Source organism: Esox lucius, chromosome 7, assembly GCF_011004845.1.
Source record: "Esox lucius isolate fEsoLuc1 chromosome 7, fEsoLuc1.pri, whole genome shotgun sequence".
NCBI classification, from domain to species: Eukaryota; Metazoa; Chordata; class Actinopteri; order Esociformes; family Esocidae; genus Esox; species Esox lucius.
Window position 1 is genome coordinate 45,455,958 of NC_047575.1, and position 17,898 is coordinate 45,473,855.

General features: G+C 47.7%; 1 protein-coding gene across 4 annotated transcripts in view; it reads left to right on the forward strand.

Annotated features, from left to right (window-relative positions):
- Positions 1-17,898, forward strand: part of ppp2r2bb (protein phosphatase 2, regulatory subunit B, beta b) — a 71,305-nt gene that overhangs the window by 38,154 nt on the left and 15,253 nt on the right. The window contains exon 2 of one of the 4 annotated variants that reach the window (XM_034293529.1): positions 5,996-6,374. The exons of the other annotated variants lie outside the window; for them this stretch is intronic. Within the exon in view, the coding sequence (XP_034149420.1) occupies positions 6,365-6,374 (10 nt within the window). The 5' untranslated portion in view covers positions 5,996-6,364. The remainder of the gene's footprint in view (positions 1-5,995; positions 6,375-17,898) is intronic. 4 annotated transcript variants of the gene reach the window in all.

A 17,898-nucleotide genomic window follows, 5' to 3' on the forward strand; every position in this document is an offset into this window, starting at 1 on the left:
ACAGCAACTCATACCAATACACTACCGCTAGCCACAGCAACTCATACCAATACACTACCGCTGGCCACAGCAACTCATACCAATACACTACCGCTGGCCACAGCAACTCATACCAATACACTACCGCTAGCCACAGCAACTCATACCAATACACTACCGCTAGCCACAGCAACTCATACCAATACACTACCGCTGGCCACAGCAACTCATACCAATACACTACCGCTAGCCACAGCAACTCATACCAATACACTACCGCTAGCCACAGCAACTCATACCAATACACTACTGTTAGCCACAGCAACTCATACCAATACACTATCGCTGGCCACAACAACTAATACAAATACACTACCGCTAGCCACAGCAACTCATACCAATACACTACCGCTGGCCACAGCAACTCATACAAATACACTACCGCTAGCCACAACAACTCATACAAATACACTACCGCTGGCCACAGCAACTCATACCAATACACTACCGCTAGCCACAGCAACTCATACCAATACACTACCGCTAGCCACAGCAACTCATACCAATACACTACCGCTAGCCACAGCAACTCATACCAATACACTACCGCTGGCCACAGCAACTCATACAAATACACTACCGCTAGCCACAGCAATTCATACCAATACACTACCGCTGGCCACAGCAACTCATACCAATACACTACCGCTAGCCACAGCAACTCATACCAATACACTACCGCTAGCCACAGCAACTCATACCAATACACTACTGTTAGCCACAGCAACTCATACCAATACACTACCGCTAGCCACAGCAACTCATACCAATACACTACCGCTGGCCACAGCAACTCATACCAATACACTACCGCTAGCCACACCAACACATACCAATACACTACCGCTAGCCACAGCAACTCATACCAATACACTACCGCTAGCCACAGCAACTCATACCAATACACTACCGCTAGCCACAGCAACTCATACCAATACACTACCGCTAGCCACAGCAACTCATACCAATACGCTACCGCTAGCCACAGCAACTCATACCAATACACTACCGCTGGCCACTCCACGACCATCACGCAGATTGTTTGTAGATTAGTGGCTTTGTGTTGGGCACATGTGCCATTTCCCATGATGAAAATCACAGCTGAAGTGTTTGATGCCTGGGTTTGATTGGGCCTGAGTGATGCTCTGAATATTTATACATCGAGGTCCCATGTGTGGTGGCTCCCCATGCTGCTAACATATGCTTGTGTGAGCGCCACGCTCCCCCTGGAATCTCTGTGTGTGCACGAGAGGGAGCGTGCATTTGCATAATGATGGCGCTAATTGAGGGGTGTTGTGTTTGTGTGGAGTTGTGGATTTAACCACATGGGTGAACGACCTCGGTGGCAGCCCCTCTTATGAATCTAAAAGCTCAAGCCACGCGTTCGTTCTGTGACCTCATTGGCCACTAGCATTTTCCACTCTGGCCCCTGCAATGCCACACAAGGGTAATTCCAAGCCACGGTCAACCTGAGAATCTAAAGAATACATTTATAACTTTCTGTTAAAACCATGTTCCTCGTTATCCTTTTTGTCGATTCTTTATAGTACGTATTTAATTTTACCATTGCCTGCATGAAACTGAATTCTAATTTCTTGTTGTGTCTAGGAGAGTGCCACTATAGAGTAGGTGGACAATTGTCAAATAAGACATTAGAGGCTAATTATTTATCTGCCTTTTATAAATTGCTCACAGAGCTTTTTTGCCCATTCAGTTGTCCTGAAGTGTAACATCCAAAAAGTCACATTCACCTTACATGAGATAATCTTGAAACTTCCTCTGTAAAACCAACTTTTGTTAAGTTTGTATAACATCCGTTATTGCATTCTCTTTTTCATCATCTGTATTTTTCGGCATTGTGATTCCTATAAAAGTAATTTACATTTGTATTTTGCAGACACTCAGACAGTAAAATAATGCACCAAAATATATACTTAGTAATAAGAAAGTTTAAATTAGATACATTTAATGTGTTCAAATGTTTTCAATATTAATTTTTTAAGGATATTTATTTTTCGGGATGTTAATTTGTCCAAAATGTCAATATTTGTAATTATACATTAAATTCCCCCAAGGGCTACTAAAGACACAAATCCACAGTTTTGTTTGGATTTTGTCTGTCCATTCTGTGAGACATTAGAGTTAGGAATGTGTGTTTAAATGACCTGTCCATAATTCTGGAATAACCCACATCTGTTTTAGCAATGCAGTTTTCAGTCTATGGGGTATGGTTTGGATGCTACTGCAGTAGCAGCTTCTGTTCTGGCACTGCCCCCCAGTCGTCAACAGTCCCAGGGTTAGTCCCTGGGTTAGCCCAGGGTTAGCCCCAGAGGGCTGGGTAAGCCCTACAGGATGTAAGGGCTAATGAGGTATTAGCCGGAGTGTTCATTAGGGCGGTGGAAGTGGTGGGCTGAGGTAATGTATGACCTAGAGGGCTGTTTCATTGTCTAGGACTGTGGTCGCGGTGGGCTGAGGTAATGTTTGACCTAGAGGACTGTTTCGTTATCTAGGACTGTGGTTGAGGTGGGGTGAGATAATGTATGACCTAGAGGGCTGTTTCATTATCTAGGACTGTGGTAGAGGTGGGCTGAGGTAATGTATGACCTAGAGGGCTGTTTCATTGTTTATGATTATGGTCTTCAGCCTCTCAGTCTGGCTCCTGCTGACCCTGTGGTGACATCACCCATGAACAATGGCCAGAACTCTATAGACATGCCCGCTGTTTGTCCAGAGGAAGGAGTCTGTGTCTCCAGACCCCAGGCAGGCCTCCTGACCAGGTCCCAGAAGACCTGTGATGTAAGACTGACTAAACAATGCAGTGTTGTTCCTTCCTGTGCCTCGGGAGAACAGACCACCACTCACCAGCGACTCTGCGTGGACAGCAGTCACTAGTTTAGATGGTGGGGCCTTTATTGTGGCACGAAGACAATGTGACCTGTCAGGCTCTATAGATCGTGTGGCATCTTGGTGAAACCCTAAAAAAAAAGCTCCTGGAATACGGTTTGCCGTGGTTTTCCAGATAAATGAGCTTAGAATGAATTGAGATTCTGTCCAAGACAACCGGGGCATCCCTTGCTGCTCACATGAGGCGTAATGGCGTTAGATGCATTGTTGTCTCTTCCGCTTTAAGAGGGTATCCACGAAGAAGATGGAAGGACCTCTTGTGCCTTTACATGCAGCTGAATGTCTTTATTGTCCGCATTATCTGTGAGCGCTGCAGCCCGTGCTCTGTTCCTCTGCCTGGGGTGGATTACAATTCATCTCTGATGAGGGCCGGCCGAACCGCAGCCTGTAAGCCTGCTCCCGTAAGCGTTACCAGATCTTTACACCGAGGGGAGAAAAAAAAGATGTGGTTGTGATTCGGGAGCAGGGCTGTGCGGGGGGGTGGTTCTACGATGTGGTTGTGATTCGGGAGCAGGGCTGTGCGGGGGGGTGGTTCTACGATGTGGTTGTGATTCGGGAGCAGGGCTGTGCGGGGGGGTGGTTCTACGATGTGGTTGTGATTCGGGAGCAGGGCTGTGCAGGGGGGGTGGTTCTACGATGTGGTTGTGATTCGGGAGAAGGGCTGTGCAGGGTGGTTCTACGATGTGTAAGAGGCAGATGGATTAATGTTTCAACATCTGTTTCAATTTGAAATTGTAGAGTGCAATGGGATTGAGAATGATTTTCTGTCTATTTATGGAACTGGACGCCGTTGCAGCCAGGGACTGGCACCAAAATGTGTTGCACAGTAACCGCGCTGTGTTCTTTTTCCACTGACATCATTTGTGATATGTGGCCCTGATTGTGTGAACCAGTGGGTAACACACTTCCCTCCTGATGTGGGGGAATTGAATGCCACTGTGCCGGTACTGTCCCATAATCTGGAGTCTACCGTGGCCACATTTGAAGGTCTGGTGTGTACATGTGATGGCTAGCTTGCCGTGCGCACTTGCACATGTGTTACTGTCTGTGTGCCAAAGAAAACATTGAAATATACTTTAGGGGGCAATTTCCTGGACACAGATTAAGCCTGGTCCTGCTATGTGGTGGACGTTTCTGATATGCTTTCAGAAAAAAAGGTAACGTTTGACTGTTTAAAGAAACATATTGGTCAAACACGGAAATCCTAATAAATGTATGGTTCACACAAGACCATGAGATATTTCCACCCTGTTACGGACAGACCTAGGAGATCTAGGATCTATTCTGTTATTCAGCTATAATTATTGAGCATAATGTATGCTCTTTGTAGACCTCTCTAACAAACTTAATTCAGGATTTGAACCCCTCTAACAAACATATTTTCGAATTGGATGAGTTTTTTCTATAATTTAGCCTAATCATTAAACCATGAAAAATAAAGTGAACCAAGATGAAATACTTAGCTTTGAGTGGATGTTTTTCCACATTGAAAATCATTATTAAAGGGGAGCAAACTTTTTTTCTTATTAATTAAAACTAATACAAACTGACCACAAATTGTACAAATATACAAATACAATATTCAAGCATAAAGGCTTTTTTTTGGGAAACATTATGACTACAAAATAATTAAACATGACTTATATTTTATAGTTTAATATTTTATATACCTTACATTTCTAAACCTTGGGACATTAAAACAAGTGTGAAAAATGCATATGAAAGTTCCTTTCAGCATAAATAGTTTTTTTTTACAGTAAAGAACACCTGCCCTCATAATTAAAAATGAGCCCCTTGGGGGCATTTGTCCTTATTTTCTGCTGTTGCAACTTCACGCTCTTCTCTTTTTTCTCTGCTGCCCAGAGCTGCTTTTCTGGGCCCCTTTTATTTCCCCCACAACAAGGCTGGGTGGGGAGTGAGTGTGCCTCGACAAGGGCTGCAGCTGAGCTGCATTTGCAGCCCCGGGCCAGGTGGTTCTCCCTGGGGCGTTGGGCCTGACTCTAATGCAGGAGAGGGTGCGTTCACACAGTGTGTGTGTGTGTGTGTGTGTGTGTAAGTGTAAGTGTGTTAGAGGGGGAGACTGTTCGCTAGTCGTCTCTGCTGATTATCGCTCTGGCAGTGACGCTGTGTCCCCATTCAGTCCTCTGACCCTGAGTTAGTCTAACAACAGCGTGGCACAACAGAACAGGGGGACGGTGGAGGGTAGAGGAGTAGAGGAGGGGTGGAGGGATGGAGGAGTAGAGGAGTAGAGGAGGGGTGGATGGGTAGAGGAGTAGAGGAGGGGTGGATGGGTGGATGGGTAGAGGAGTAGAGGAGGGGTGGAGGAGTAGAGGAGTAGAGGAGGGGTGGATGGGTAGAGGAGTAGAGGAGGGGTTGGAGGAGTAGAGGAGTAGAGGAGGGGTGGATGGGTAGAGGAGTAGAGGAGGGGTGGAGGAGTTGAGGAGGGATAGAGGAGTTGAGGAGAGTAGAGGAGAGATGGATGGGTAGAGGAGGGTGGAGGAGTTAAGGAGGGGTGGAGGAGAGTTGGATGGGTAGAGGAGGGGTGGAGGCATGGAGGAGGGGTGGGTGGGTAGAGGAGGGGTGGAGGCATGGAGGAGGGGTGGGTGGGTAGAGGAGGGGTGGGGTGGAGGGGTGGGTGGGTAGAGGAGGGGTGGGGTGGAGGCGTGGAGGAGGGGTGGGTGGGTAGAGGAGGGGTGGAGGCGTGGAGGAGGGGTGGGTGGGTAGAGGAGGGGTGGAGGGGTGGGTGGGTAGAGGAGGGGTGGGGTGGAGGCGTGGAGGAGGGGTGGGTGGGTAGAGGAAGGGAGTGTAGTGGAGGAGTTGAGGAGGGGTGGAGGAGTTGAAGAGGGGTGGGTGGGTAGAGGAGGGGTGGAAGCGTGGAGGAGGGGTGGAGGAGTTGAAGAGGGGTGGGTGGGTAGAGGAGGGGTGGATGGGGGACCAGGGAGGAACTGGGTCTCCTGTCAGAGGGTCCTGCTATCCTTTCACGGAGGCTCATTAAATGCAGATTGCTGATGCCTCGTTTTCTGGTTCCAACTCCCCCACTTGCTCTTTTCAGCGGTACCCCTTTTCCTCCCCATCTCATGCCCTGCAGCGTTTTCACAGAGCCTATCCTATTATTGACCTCTGTACAGAACCCCCCCCTCCCCACATACATGCACCCTGCCCCCACATTCTGAGTCTGCATTGTTGTGTGTAGGACACCTGTCTTTCTTCCTGCTTGCCTGTCTGCCTCTGCGTCCGCTTGCCTGTCTGTCTCTCTGTGCAGGCCCACCACATCTATCTGTCTCTCTGACTGGCGGAATGCTAGTAAATTGGGACCCGTCTGGCCGCTGCCGGCTTCAGGTGGTTACGGTTTCACACGGGAGAGGTTTAGCTACCAGGCCCACACCCACCTTAGTGACCAAGACAACGCCTGACTGAACTCATGGCAGAAGGTTGGTGAAAAAAGAACAGGAGTCCTCTGCCTTAATTGAATGCTGAACAGTGTCATTTCCATACCAAGGTGGGCTGGCTTGTCAGTGTGTCGGCCTGGCAGACTGAGTCGGCTGGTTGACTGCTGCTGCTGACCCTGTCCTGGTATCACATCTGTCCCCCCTCCCCTGCGTCCCAGCACCACACATCTCAAATCTCCCCCCCAGCCTCTGTGCACTGGCTGACTACACACACACACACACACACACACACACACACACATACACACACCATATAAAGGCTGAAGAAGCTAAATGATTTCCCTCCGATTGTGCCTGTAGTATATGGCTGAGCGGTCCTTATTGTTATAGCCTCCTTCATACAGCTGGCTTTTATGGCTGGGAAAGTTTCACACAGAGAGAGGCTCTGTTCTGGCCCATTAACACAGAAGAGAAATCAGCTTTTATGCTAGGCCCCTTTGACACTGATATTTGCTAAGCTTTTACATGATACGGTTCAGCTGGCTTTCTCTGTTTAGACACTAAAGAACCTGCACACTGTCTTTGGTCCTGTGAATGAACGGGTCGACGTCGTAAAAGCATTATCCATTTTATTATTTCATTATTCAGGTGCTGTTTCCCGCTACTTTATATACATACACGTTGTAAGAATGTATATGCATACACTCATATGGAGAGATATATGTCATATATAGTTTTAGGAAGGAGGCTGAAGGATCGAAGTAGGAGGGGAAGGTTTCAGAGCAGCCAGGCGCCCAAACCCACACTCTTACTGGTACATGCAGAATATTCTAGTGTCTTAGACCATGTAAAAGTGCTCTATTTTTAAACCTGGACTCGAACAAGTGTTCTAACGTATTATTAACGTCTTATTAACGTCTTACTAACGTCTTACTGCCAGCATGGCCTGAACCAATTATTCAGTCACACCTTTCAGGGCCAGTTGTTGTATTGACCGGAGGCTTTCGGGAAGACAGTCCTCTGGCCATCATTCTCCTAGGGCTGTTATTCATGCCCCCGGTTCAGTGCTGGGGATCCAAATGTATTACGGCAGTCTGTGGATGTCAGGAGCCTCTTCCGCTTAAACGACCTGCCCGTGGCTGGTAACATGAATATACCCGCTGGAATGTTCCATGCTTAGTCCACGCACCCCTTCTGCGCGTTTATTGTTATTTTTTTGGCCATTTGCGATTCCAAAGCTAAACCACCGCAAAGCTACAGCGCAGCCATTTGGCCTAAAATCAGACATGGTACGGTGTTTAAATATAATAACTGCTGAAAAGGGTCAGCTTGTCTAGAGAGCTGAGATGAAGTCCGAACAGCAAAGAGAAGAGGAAGATGCAGGGACGCTAGCATGGCCGCTAACTAATGAACCATCACATGGTTAATGTCTGGATTCTCCCTATTACATTAGTACCTAGTCAGAGTTTCTGCTCCACCAGCCAAGGGCCGCCAGCACACCGAGTCACTCTTCCTCTTATTCAATTAATTTCCCGTGCTAATTCACCCGCAGTCCCAACAGCACTCAGCCCAGCTCACAGAGACGCTAATGCACAGACAGTGTCAGCTAGCTAGGTCGATAAGAAGGCATAAACAGTGCAAATCGTCTCATCAGTCGCCAAGGCTTCGGCTAATTCAACGAATCAGGCGTGCCTGTAGTTGAACCTGGCAGACGTGTTTCTCTGGATGTTCCTCTCGGTGCACCAGGGACGTGAATCTCAGGCGACCTGACCACACAGTGGCGTCGTGATACTTTTCCATACGGTTCTTTGCGTAGTTCTTTTGTAGGAATTGTGATTCGATACTGTGATTTCATTGTGATTCACTGTTCCAGAGATATTGCTTGTCATGTCTGTGAGGCTGTTGATCAAAGTGCTGGAAACAAATTGGGCTCCGTATATAAAAGAAGACTGGAATAACAAGCCCCCCCCCCGCCACTAATTAAGAATCCATTCCATCCATTTCTCAGCCTCGTTGGTTGCCCTTGTTGTTGGCTGTTAGCATTGCAGCTCCTCAGGCCGTCAGGAGGGCCTCTTTCCATGTCTAATTGTAAACACACCAGAGAGTAGCTGCCATTTCAATCAAAAGTCTACTCCTTGACGGGTTTTCCTTCTCAGGTCTCGTGTGTTGGTAGCTAACCCAATTACATATGAAATCAAAGGCACGTCACTGATGAGATCTGCAGTGGAGCGCCGGCCCGCAGCCCACGATCAGCATCCCCGGACACTGAGCTCTCTGCGAGTCCATTATGAACCTTTGAACCCGGAAACCAATTGAGGCGGGTTACGGTTCTGAGACGGCCGCGGCGCTGATAACCGTGGATCCTCCTGTGCCAGGGTTCCTGATGGTGACCGCCGGCTGCTAGCACCAGCTGGCCTAGCGGTGTTCTCCCGCCTGGAGGGTCGCTGTGATCGCTCGCGCGGCCGTCTCGGCGGTACCTGTGTCCCTCGTCGCCGTCTCCGCCTGTGCCAGACAGCCGTGTCACGTTACACGCGCAGCCGACACTCTCCCTCCCTGAGCCGCGGTGTCTCTAGTAAAACCTGCTTTACTGAAGCACTGTGTCCCAGATGCTTCTGTAATAGAGATCAGCGTTCGCGTGTTGAAGCCATTTAGACCCGGTTCGTGTGTGTGTGTGTGTGTGTGTGAAGATGGTGCTAGAACAGTTGCTTATATCAGGGCAGGTCTACTGCAGTGATTACGTTTGAGCTCATCGCCATAGACCAGTTGTCTCTCTCTCTCTTACTACAAATCTTTTCATCTCTGTCTCATTGCTCTAAATGTTGAAACTGACTCAGTAGTGAACATTATGCTGCCAGTCTCCATCTTCATTTGAGCAGACAGCAGAGAATGGAGCAGAGCACGGAGGTGCGTGAGTCAGCACTTTGAGAAAAGTGACCAGGTTGCACGTTCGATTTCGACCCCGGGGAGCGATACCTAGCTGCCCCTGTGTCCGGCCCAACTTAATTTACTCTCCGCAGCCGAGGAAATACACAGAATAACGGCGCAAAGACACACGAACGCCAGCATGCTTGCATCTGTTGTATTAATGAGTTCAATCACAAACATGTGTTCTGACTGGAGCTGTTGGCGCTGCAGTGTGGCGGTCGCCACCGTGTTAATACATGAGCCGTTTAGATGGGCTCTTATCATCTGCATCATGGTGATTACATTGGTACCGGTTAGGCTTGTGCCCGTTCCTCCGGCTCGTTGCTGAGAAGGCTGTTAGTGGTAATGGGGGAGCGTCACCAAGCATGACCAGTCTGCTGGAGGCTGTTCATATGGCTGTGCCTCCTCCCCTCCCCAACACTCCACTCCTCCTCTTCAGTCCTCTCCACTCACCACCTCCTCGCCACTCCTCCTGTCCTTTCCTCCTGTCCTCCCCGCCACTCCTCCCCTCTCCACTGCGGCTGAAACGGAGAGCTACAGCTCCAGGACCTGCCTCAGCTAAAAGCTGTGTATTCACACAGCAAGCCCCCGTCAGCATCCACAGCCAGTACCCATGGGGAACTGTCTGTCAGACCCTGGCACACAAATACACACACAGAGAGCTGTGGTCAGACAGTCAGACAGCCAATCAGTCAGTCCAGCAGCCAGTCAGACAGCCAATCAGTCAGTCAGCCAGTCAGTCCATCAACTAGTCAGACTACCAGTCAGTCCATCAGCTAGTCAATCAGACAGTCAGTCAGTCCATCAGCTAGTCAGTTGGACAGCCAGTCAGTCCATCAGCTGGTCAGACAGACTGTCAGTCCATCAGCTAGTCAGACAGATAGTCAGTCCATCAGCTAGTCAGTCAGATGGTCAGTCAGTCAATCAGTCAGTCAGTCAAGGGCCTTAGTGCTAGTTATCCCTGCTCCTCTAAGCCCATGAAGCCCCGCCCACCCCAGCTACAGCCAATCCCATCAGTGACGTTTCAGGACTGCAACAAAGACTGGCCAATCTCCATTGCAGCAGAGGTCCCCTCACACACCAGTATTCACACATTGATGGGGACTAGTGTAGGTTTGTCCGTGTCGCCACACTCAGACACAGTGGAGGTAAAGAAAACGAATCAGGCGATCTTCATGTTCTGTCACATGGCGTCCATTTTCCAAATATACAGCCTCATCAGTAGCAATACAGTGCAATGTGCCATATTTCCCAGAGAATGCGCTGAAACAGTAAATTTCCACTGTGTTCATCCCCTGCCTGACGAGTAAGTAGTATCCCAGAAACCCACTGGACATTTGTGAGGCATTTGGAGATCAATTAGAAATGAATGTTCTAATTAAAACTGTTTCTCTTTCAACTTTATTATTTTACCACCATCTGCAATTTTCTGCTGGAGCAAAACTGCATCAGCATTTTTTTTGGTTGATTGAGCATAATTTCAATGTATTTTTAAACCTCCTCCCCAATAAAGTATCAGAAATCGGCGCCAAGTGAAATAAATCTTTCAGTAGACAGTTGTCTTCGCTTGACATTCCTCAAATGAATTACATCTCCAAGGTAGCATTGGAGAAAAACAAAACAGAAAACAGACACATGCGTATTATTGACGGGGTTGCAGTTAGCTAGCCCAACGGCCCCTGGCTACTCTCCCAGATTTATTTATGAAAAGAAATATTTAAGCAGCCCTGGGGGGCACCTCCATTATTCCCCACGAAAGTCCTGGGTGAATTCTGGCCCCCGTACGGTGGTGGAGGGGGAGGGACTGTTTGGATGATTTAGATTTTCACGCCACAGATTTTATTGTCTGCATTAGCATATTATCCGTCCATTTTGTGACAAGAGAGCATTTGCACAGGCTTAAGGGCGGACCAATAGGTTTCAGGGCATTTTCTAATGGCCACCTGTCCCAGGTCTCCGGGAGCCTGCGTGAAATCAACCAGCACATTTTATGATCAACCTTTTGATCCAGATCTTTTTGAACTGCTTCGAGGGTGCATGCTGAAATATGTCACCTCAGTTTGGAGACCTTCAAAGGAAATTGGACTTGCCCAAAGCGTACCACTATAGACCAATTGGCACAGTCAAACCTGCCCTGTGATGATGTCAAGGAGCTCTGTGTCCATGTTTATCTCAAAGCAGCGTGTGATCCGGACAATCTGAGGGATGCAGTGAATGTGTGTGTATGTCAGTCATCAGGTCTCCCCAGATCTAAATCTCCATGTTCCTCTTTGGCTCCTGTGATCTGCTCCTGGGCTCGGGGCCGTGCTTTAGTCAAACCACGTCTTCTCCAATGTTCAAGCGATGAGACACACAAACCATGGGGCTGTGTCAGCGTGTCACACATTAGCTGTGGTGGTTAACAGGATGGCCACGCAATCACAGCTTTGGCTCGTCGCAGCGTTCCCTTCAACACGTCGACCACAGAACCCCACAACGCCATCTTGTCCTCGCCCCACAGTGCAGTGAGCACAATACTGCAAATACTGCGCCAGATTTCCAACCCGATCAGAACACATTGTTCTCTGAACTGGCATTGGACTGGACTCAAACCTCAACTGTGGACTGGTGGACTGGACATCCCCCCCCCCAGGGCCACAGAATGCGATTTTTCTCTCAGCATTCCATTGATGCATTACAGTGGGCCACCTGTTTATCGCCTTGGTGCAGAATATTCTGGTGTGTAAACATTGTGCCCATGTCCTCTGCATGGTGACGCCTTCTTCACCAACTGGTGTTACGTCTGGCCAGCGGAGAGCGAGAGAGAGACAGTCCTTATTCCTTGAACGGCGATGAGGGTGTGTGTGAGAGGTCCACTGCCTGTGGAACCACACCCGTTTATTATTAGCGTGAAGGACTTACGGCTTGTGGTGTTCACCTGGGGATGACGTAGGATTATCAGGCTGCTCTAATCAGCTTAGTGCTGGGGGTCAACTCAGCGTATTGCCACGTAACAGCCAACATGTAGGGAAAGAAGGATGGGAAACTCCGCCCCCTGACCCCAATGGCCTTCCAATAGGGAGCATTCCAGCTGATGTCTGGGAAACAGTGAGCCCATTTACATACGATCTCGTTTCACTGGGAAGAGATACGAGACAAACGTTTCAAGATTGCAGTTTTTGTTCGAGTGTCTTTCGTTACACTGTGCTGGTTGTTGACAGTTAGTATTCTTTTCTCATGTTTGTTCTGCGCAGATATTTGCATTATTGAATTCATCCAACACAGAGTTGAGTGAGTGTTTGTTTACCAGGAAATAGGGAGCTGTCCTGATAGGAGCTGTCCTGATCCAGGAGTCAATCCTCTAGACACTTGGTTCTGCAGCACTGACTCAAGCAGTGAGACCGAAGAGCTGCTGGCAGTTAATAAGGTTGTCTTCCTTCATTTCTCTGAAACCAGGTTCCGCATTACAAACCATGTTCCACATTACAAAACAGGTTCTGCGTTACAAACCAGGTTCCACATTACAAACCAGGTTCCGCGTTACAAACCAGGTTCCGCGTTACAAACCAGGTTCCGCTTTACAAACCAGTTTCCGCGTTACAAACCAGGTTCTGCGTTACAAACCAGGTTCCTCATTACAAACCAGGTTCTGCGTTACAAACCAGGTTCCGCGTTACAAACCAGGTTCCTCGTTACAAACCAGGTTCTGCGTTACAAACCAGGTTCCGCATTACAAACCAGGTTCTGTGTTACACACCAGGTTCCACGTTACAAACCAGGTTCCGCGTTACAAACCAGGTTCCTCGTTACAAACCAGGTTCCGTGTTTCAAACCAGGTTCCGTGTTACAAACCAGGTTCTGCATTACAAACCAGGTTCCGCGTTACACACCAGGTTCCGCATTACAAACCAGGTTCCGCTGGTCAACAAGAAACCAGCTTCCACGTTTGGTGTGACGAGGGGACTAATGATAGCAGCATCAAAGTGAAAAAGAATAAACACAGTCATGGTGAATTTCAGCTGACCGCTCAGGGAACACATTACAGAACTGCTAAACTGTCATTTTATTAATGTATATTTTAAAATGGATATGTTATTCATCTACAGCCAGTCTATAACTTGTTTTACTGACAAATAATAATCCGCCATGGTGTCGAAAATGCCCCCCCCCCCCGCCTCTGCGTGGAATCTCACATTGTGTGAACTTTGTATTGACAAGCCTAGCCTGGAACTTCACCCATGCTTCTGGCTGTGAGCGGAGGTACAGCATGCAGCCTGTCAGAGCTCAGCTGGTTCATCTGAGTCCTGTCTCCTGTCTGCCCTCTGTCCATGAAACTCAGTGTTCCCTGAGAGCTGGCTCAATTCCCGCCAGCCTGTCTGGTCCTTAAAGCTGATTGTACGGACAGTGTTTATTAGTTCCAGTCTGTTAGGCATGTTAGCCTGAGCACTACCTGAACACTAGCCTGAACACAGTAAACACATCGATGGTCATTCAGAGTGTTAATGTAAACCACACAGGGTCTGGGCACGAGAACAACCCTAAATGTAAAGCCAAGGGGAGGTGGGTGTCAAGCATGAGAATGATTGCAGCTGTGATGTTTATCCCTGGTTGGTAATGATTCTTTCTCCCAAGTCACAGTGAGCATCTTTGTGCCCCCCCCCCACAGTGAGCATCTTTGTGCCCCCCCCCCCCCCCGGCACCTCCAGATTAAAAATGTCACCTCCTGGCTTTAATAAGAAGAACTCCTCATCCCTCCACTGCGTCGTCCTTGTTGTCCTCTGTGCCTCCACTTCAGTGTCCCAGGTCCACATCGACTGGCCATCTGCATCCCCTCCATTCTAATTTTAGCCCTCCATCTGAGGCCGATATGCGGGGTGGAAACTCAGGGATTCAATCTCTTTTACAATCAGCCCAGTGCAGGGCGCGCTACCGCAGCACCTCAGATATTCATTCTACGGCGCTGCGTTTCCTGGGTTGAAGAAGTGTGCGTATGTGTGTGTGTGTGTGTGCGTGCATGTGTGTGTGAGAGAAATAGACGGAGCGCAGTGATGAACCCGGTTCTGGGCTCATTCCACAGAGGCGCTCTAACATTATTACACAAGATGGATTTGTGTTATCAGGGCGTCTGGGCTCTCATGCAGCACCACGACCTCTGACCCTTTGCGCTTGAAGGCCCTGCTGGCTTTGTGATTTATTCTCAGTTTCTATCTGTTTTTCTCCCTCTGTCCCTCTGTCCCTCTGTTCTTTCCTCTCTGTCCTTCTCTTTTTGCCATCCCTCACTCTCTCTGTCTCGACATGGCCTCACCTAGCTTGATTTTTTTAAGAGAAGTGAAATCTAAAAGATAATGTGTCGGTTGAGTTGATACATCAGTCAGAGCTCACCGTGCTCATGTTCAATGCTAGTCCTGTTCAAATGAACTCCTCGATTGGCTCACATCAACACAGGCTTTTCTGTTTTACCTCTACTTCTGAGTCAATACATTTCATTAGCCTGATGCCTGGCTTTAGTCAATTACATTATTGTTCATGTATCTTACAGGCAACCAGTTTAGCCTGAATATGGCTCTGTGCTGTAGTTCTTTGTCTGCACAAGACCTGTCTGGGGCTTTCTTAGTAGTAGTTTGGGTTTCTGGCATCTTTGTTGGTCTTGTCAGGCCATGATCAGAGAACAAAGCAGCAGAAATAGTCTCTGTTCAGAGGAGCTACAGTAATGAGCTCTCCCTCACACAAACACACACACACACTTGTAATGGGTTGATAATAGAAGAAAAGAATTGTCCGTTGATATCACACTGTGTCTGCCAAGTTATCACCTATCGATTTACACCAGAGCCTGATGGCCTCGTCTCACACACACACACACACACACAACACACACACACACACACACACACACACACACACAGAACACAGAAAAATGCTAACAGCAATAAACTGAACCAACCATACACACCACACCAGGATATTGACTACAAACCAAATCGTTTATTTTTTCCATGAATTCCTTTGCCCTTATTTTACTTTTCAGGACTGAAAAGGGGTGTAATATGTCCTCAGCTATACCTACGATCAGAAAGCAGCCAGAGAGACTGGTTGTTATTAAAGTAAGATAACATTTCACCCTCCGGCGCATCATTTCCTCTGAATCTTTAATTCTCTTCCATTCCCTTTGTTGGGGGGAATTATCCTACCATGTTCTCGTCTGATGATAAGGAAAGAAAACGCCGGGAAAAGGAGTTGGAAAATTGGATACTCCTGGGGCCTAATTAGGTCAGCATGTTTCCCGACTCGAAGAGATCATTTGGAATTCCGTTTTGATCCGAAATGTGAATATGATTTAGATATAATTATTCCTGCCCCCCCCATCACCCCTCTGCACACTCTGCTGTGCTTTGTGTTCCCTGATATACCTCCCTTTCATTGAGCCTGATCAATGCATGTGGCATGGCACTCTGCTCGGACGCGCTGTGTGTGTGTGTGTGTGTGTGTCTGTGAGCTGTCTGGGTTAGTGTGTGTATGTATTTGTGTGTGGAACAGTGTGTTCCAATGCCACTGAGGTAATACATCTGTGACCAATTGGAAACAGTCGGACACTCCCTGCTACCTCGCGCCGAACCAGACTAGAGATATTTCAGTGTTGGCTGCGGTTAAAGCAGGGCGTGTCTTTTTAATAAAGCTCTTAGTGGGGTATGGGGCTGAGGTTAGTACAGACAAACGTATCGTAACAGGTTGAATGAACCCCGTTTATTAGTTCCCGTGTGATGAATGTGACACAGCTTGGGCCACTGTCCGTCTGTCGCTCTCTCCGTCTGTCTGTCCGTCAGTCATCTGATATTGGTTTCTTAGCGCCGTGTTGTCCCCGGGGTCTTCCTCGTTACTGGACCAAGGCATCAGGCCTCAGTGTGCTACTTTATCCTCGCTGTGAGGTAGCTCTCGTTCCTGGCCCATAGGGGTCTTGTATAGGTCATACGGTGATGGATAGAGATTTACTACACAGCTCCGGAAAAGATTAAGAGACCACTGCTCCTTCTTCTTTCCTTTCCAAAAAAGTTGTAAAGAAAAAGTTTTGAGCGAGGAACAGAAGCGTTCAATTTGCAGTGGTCTCTTAATTTTAACCCTTCTGTTCCTCACTCAAAACCTTCCTTTTCGACTTTTTTTTAGAAAAGAATGAAAACGGTGCAGTGATCTCTTAATTTTTTCCAGAGCTGTGCAGTCATAGTGTGACAGAGATGTACTCTATAGCCATATAGTGTGATAGAGCTGTACTGAATGGTCATTTAGTGTGGAAGACATACCGAATGGTCATATAGTGTGGAAGACATACTGAATAGGAATATAGTGTGGAAGAGATGTACTATCCAGTTATTGTGTGACTGATATGTACTGAATAGTCATATAGTGTTACAGAGATGTACTATCCAGTTATTGTGTGACCAATATGTACTGACTAGCCATGTAGCGGGATTGGCAATGGCGTACAATCATAGAGACAGAGTGCATGCATACAGCACTTTGTGCCCCCCGGCGCCTCCAGATTAAACATTTCACCTCCTGGCCATGTACAACATACTAACAGTATACCACACCAAACCCCCAAGATGCCTTTCTGCTAATATAAACTCATTAACAACATCATTAGAACATGTGATGTCATACTTGTGTACACAGTTTTATATGACTATCAGTCAGACAGCATTCAGAATAGAGATTTTATTCCATGTTGGGTTTATTCCAGTCCCCTTCTTGGCCTGGTTTCCCATACAAAAGAAATGTTGTCACAGTGGGCTGTTCCTGGTTACCTACTGGTTAAAGAAAAACACAGAGAAACTGTAGATAGAAACAGACAAAGCAGTCCTGGCCAGGAAAACCATTGACTGCTTATATGTGGATGAGCACATTGTTCTCTCCTTTTTAATTGAGCCTGTTGGATTCTACGTCATTTACCGATGGGGCCTGTTGTGTAACATGTCCACTCATGAACAGGGAAGTAAACAAGGTCTCCTGGCCGTCACTCAGGCGTCGGTCTCATGATCATGTAAGAACGGCAGGCGCGCTCCAAATGAAACGCTGGATTTACAGCACTGCTGACAACATGCATGATTCTGTTCCAGTGTGTTCGCTGTGTATGTGTGACAGGAGGGGGTTGATTACGGGGGGGGGGGGGAAGATGCAGTGTGCTGATGCCAGTTCAAAGCCTGAGAACAAAGTGCTCCCAGGCTTCTCCCTGCTAGTCTTGGATGGGGTCGTCATAGAAACCTTAAATTCTGCTCCCACATACACAACACAGAAGAGAACTAGAAAATATCCCAACCCATTCTTCTCTCTCTGTCTGTCTGTCTCTTTTAGTCTGCCCGTTTCTCTCTAGACTCTGTCTCTCTCTCATTCCTTCTCTTCGTCACTCCCTGCCTTGCTCTCTCTCTCATTCCTTCTCTTCGTCACTCACTCTTTTTAACTCAGTTTTTCTCTTTCATGTTCTCTTTGTCTGTTTTGGATACTCAAAACTCTCTTTTCTCGTTCTGTCATCCTCTCTTTCTGCCACGCTTCTCCAGGAAAAATAATAATAATTAAAAAACCATGTCTTGTTTGTTTGCTTGGTTCAATGTTCATTATTCAAATCAGGACCAAGCCGGTTTAGCTCCGTGTTTGCTTGCGGGTGTGGTAA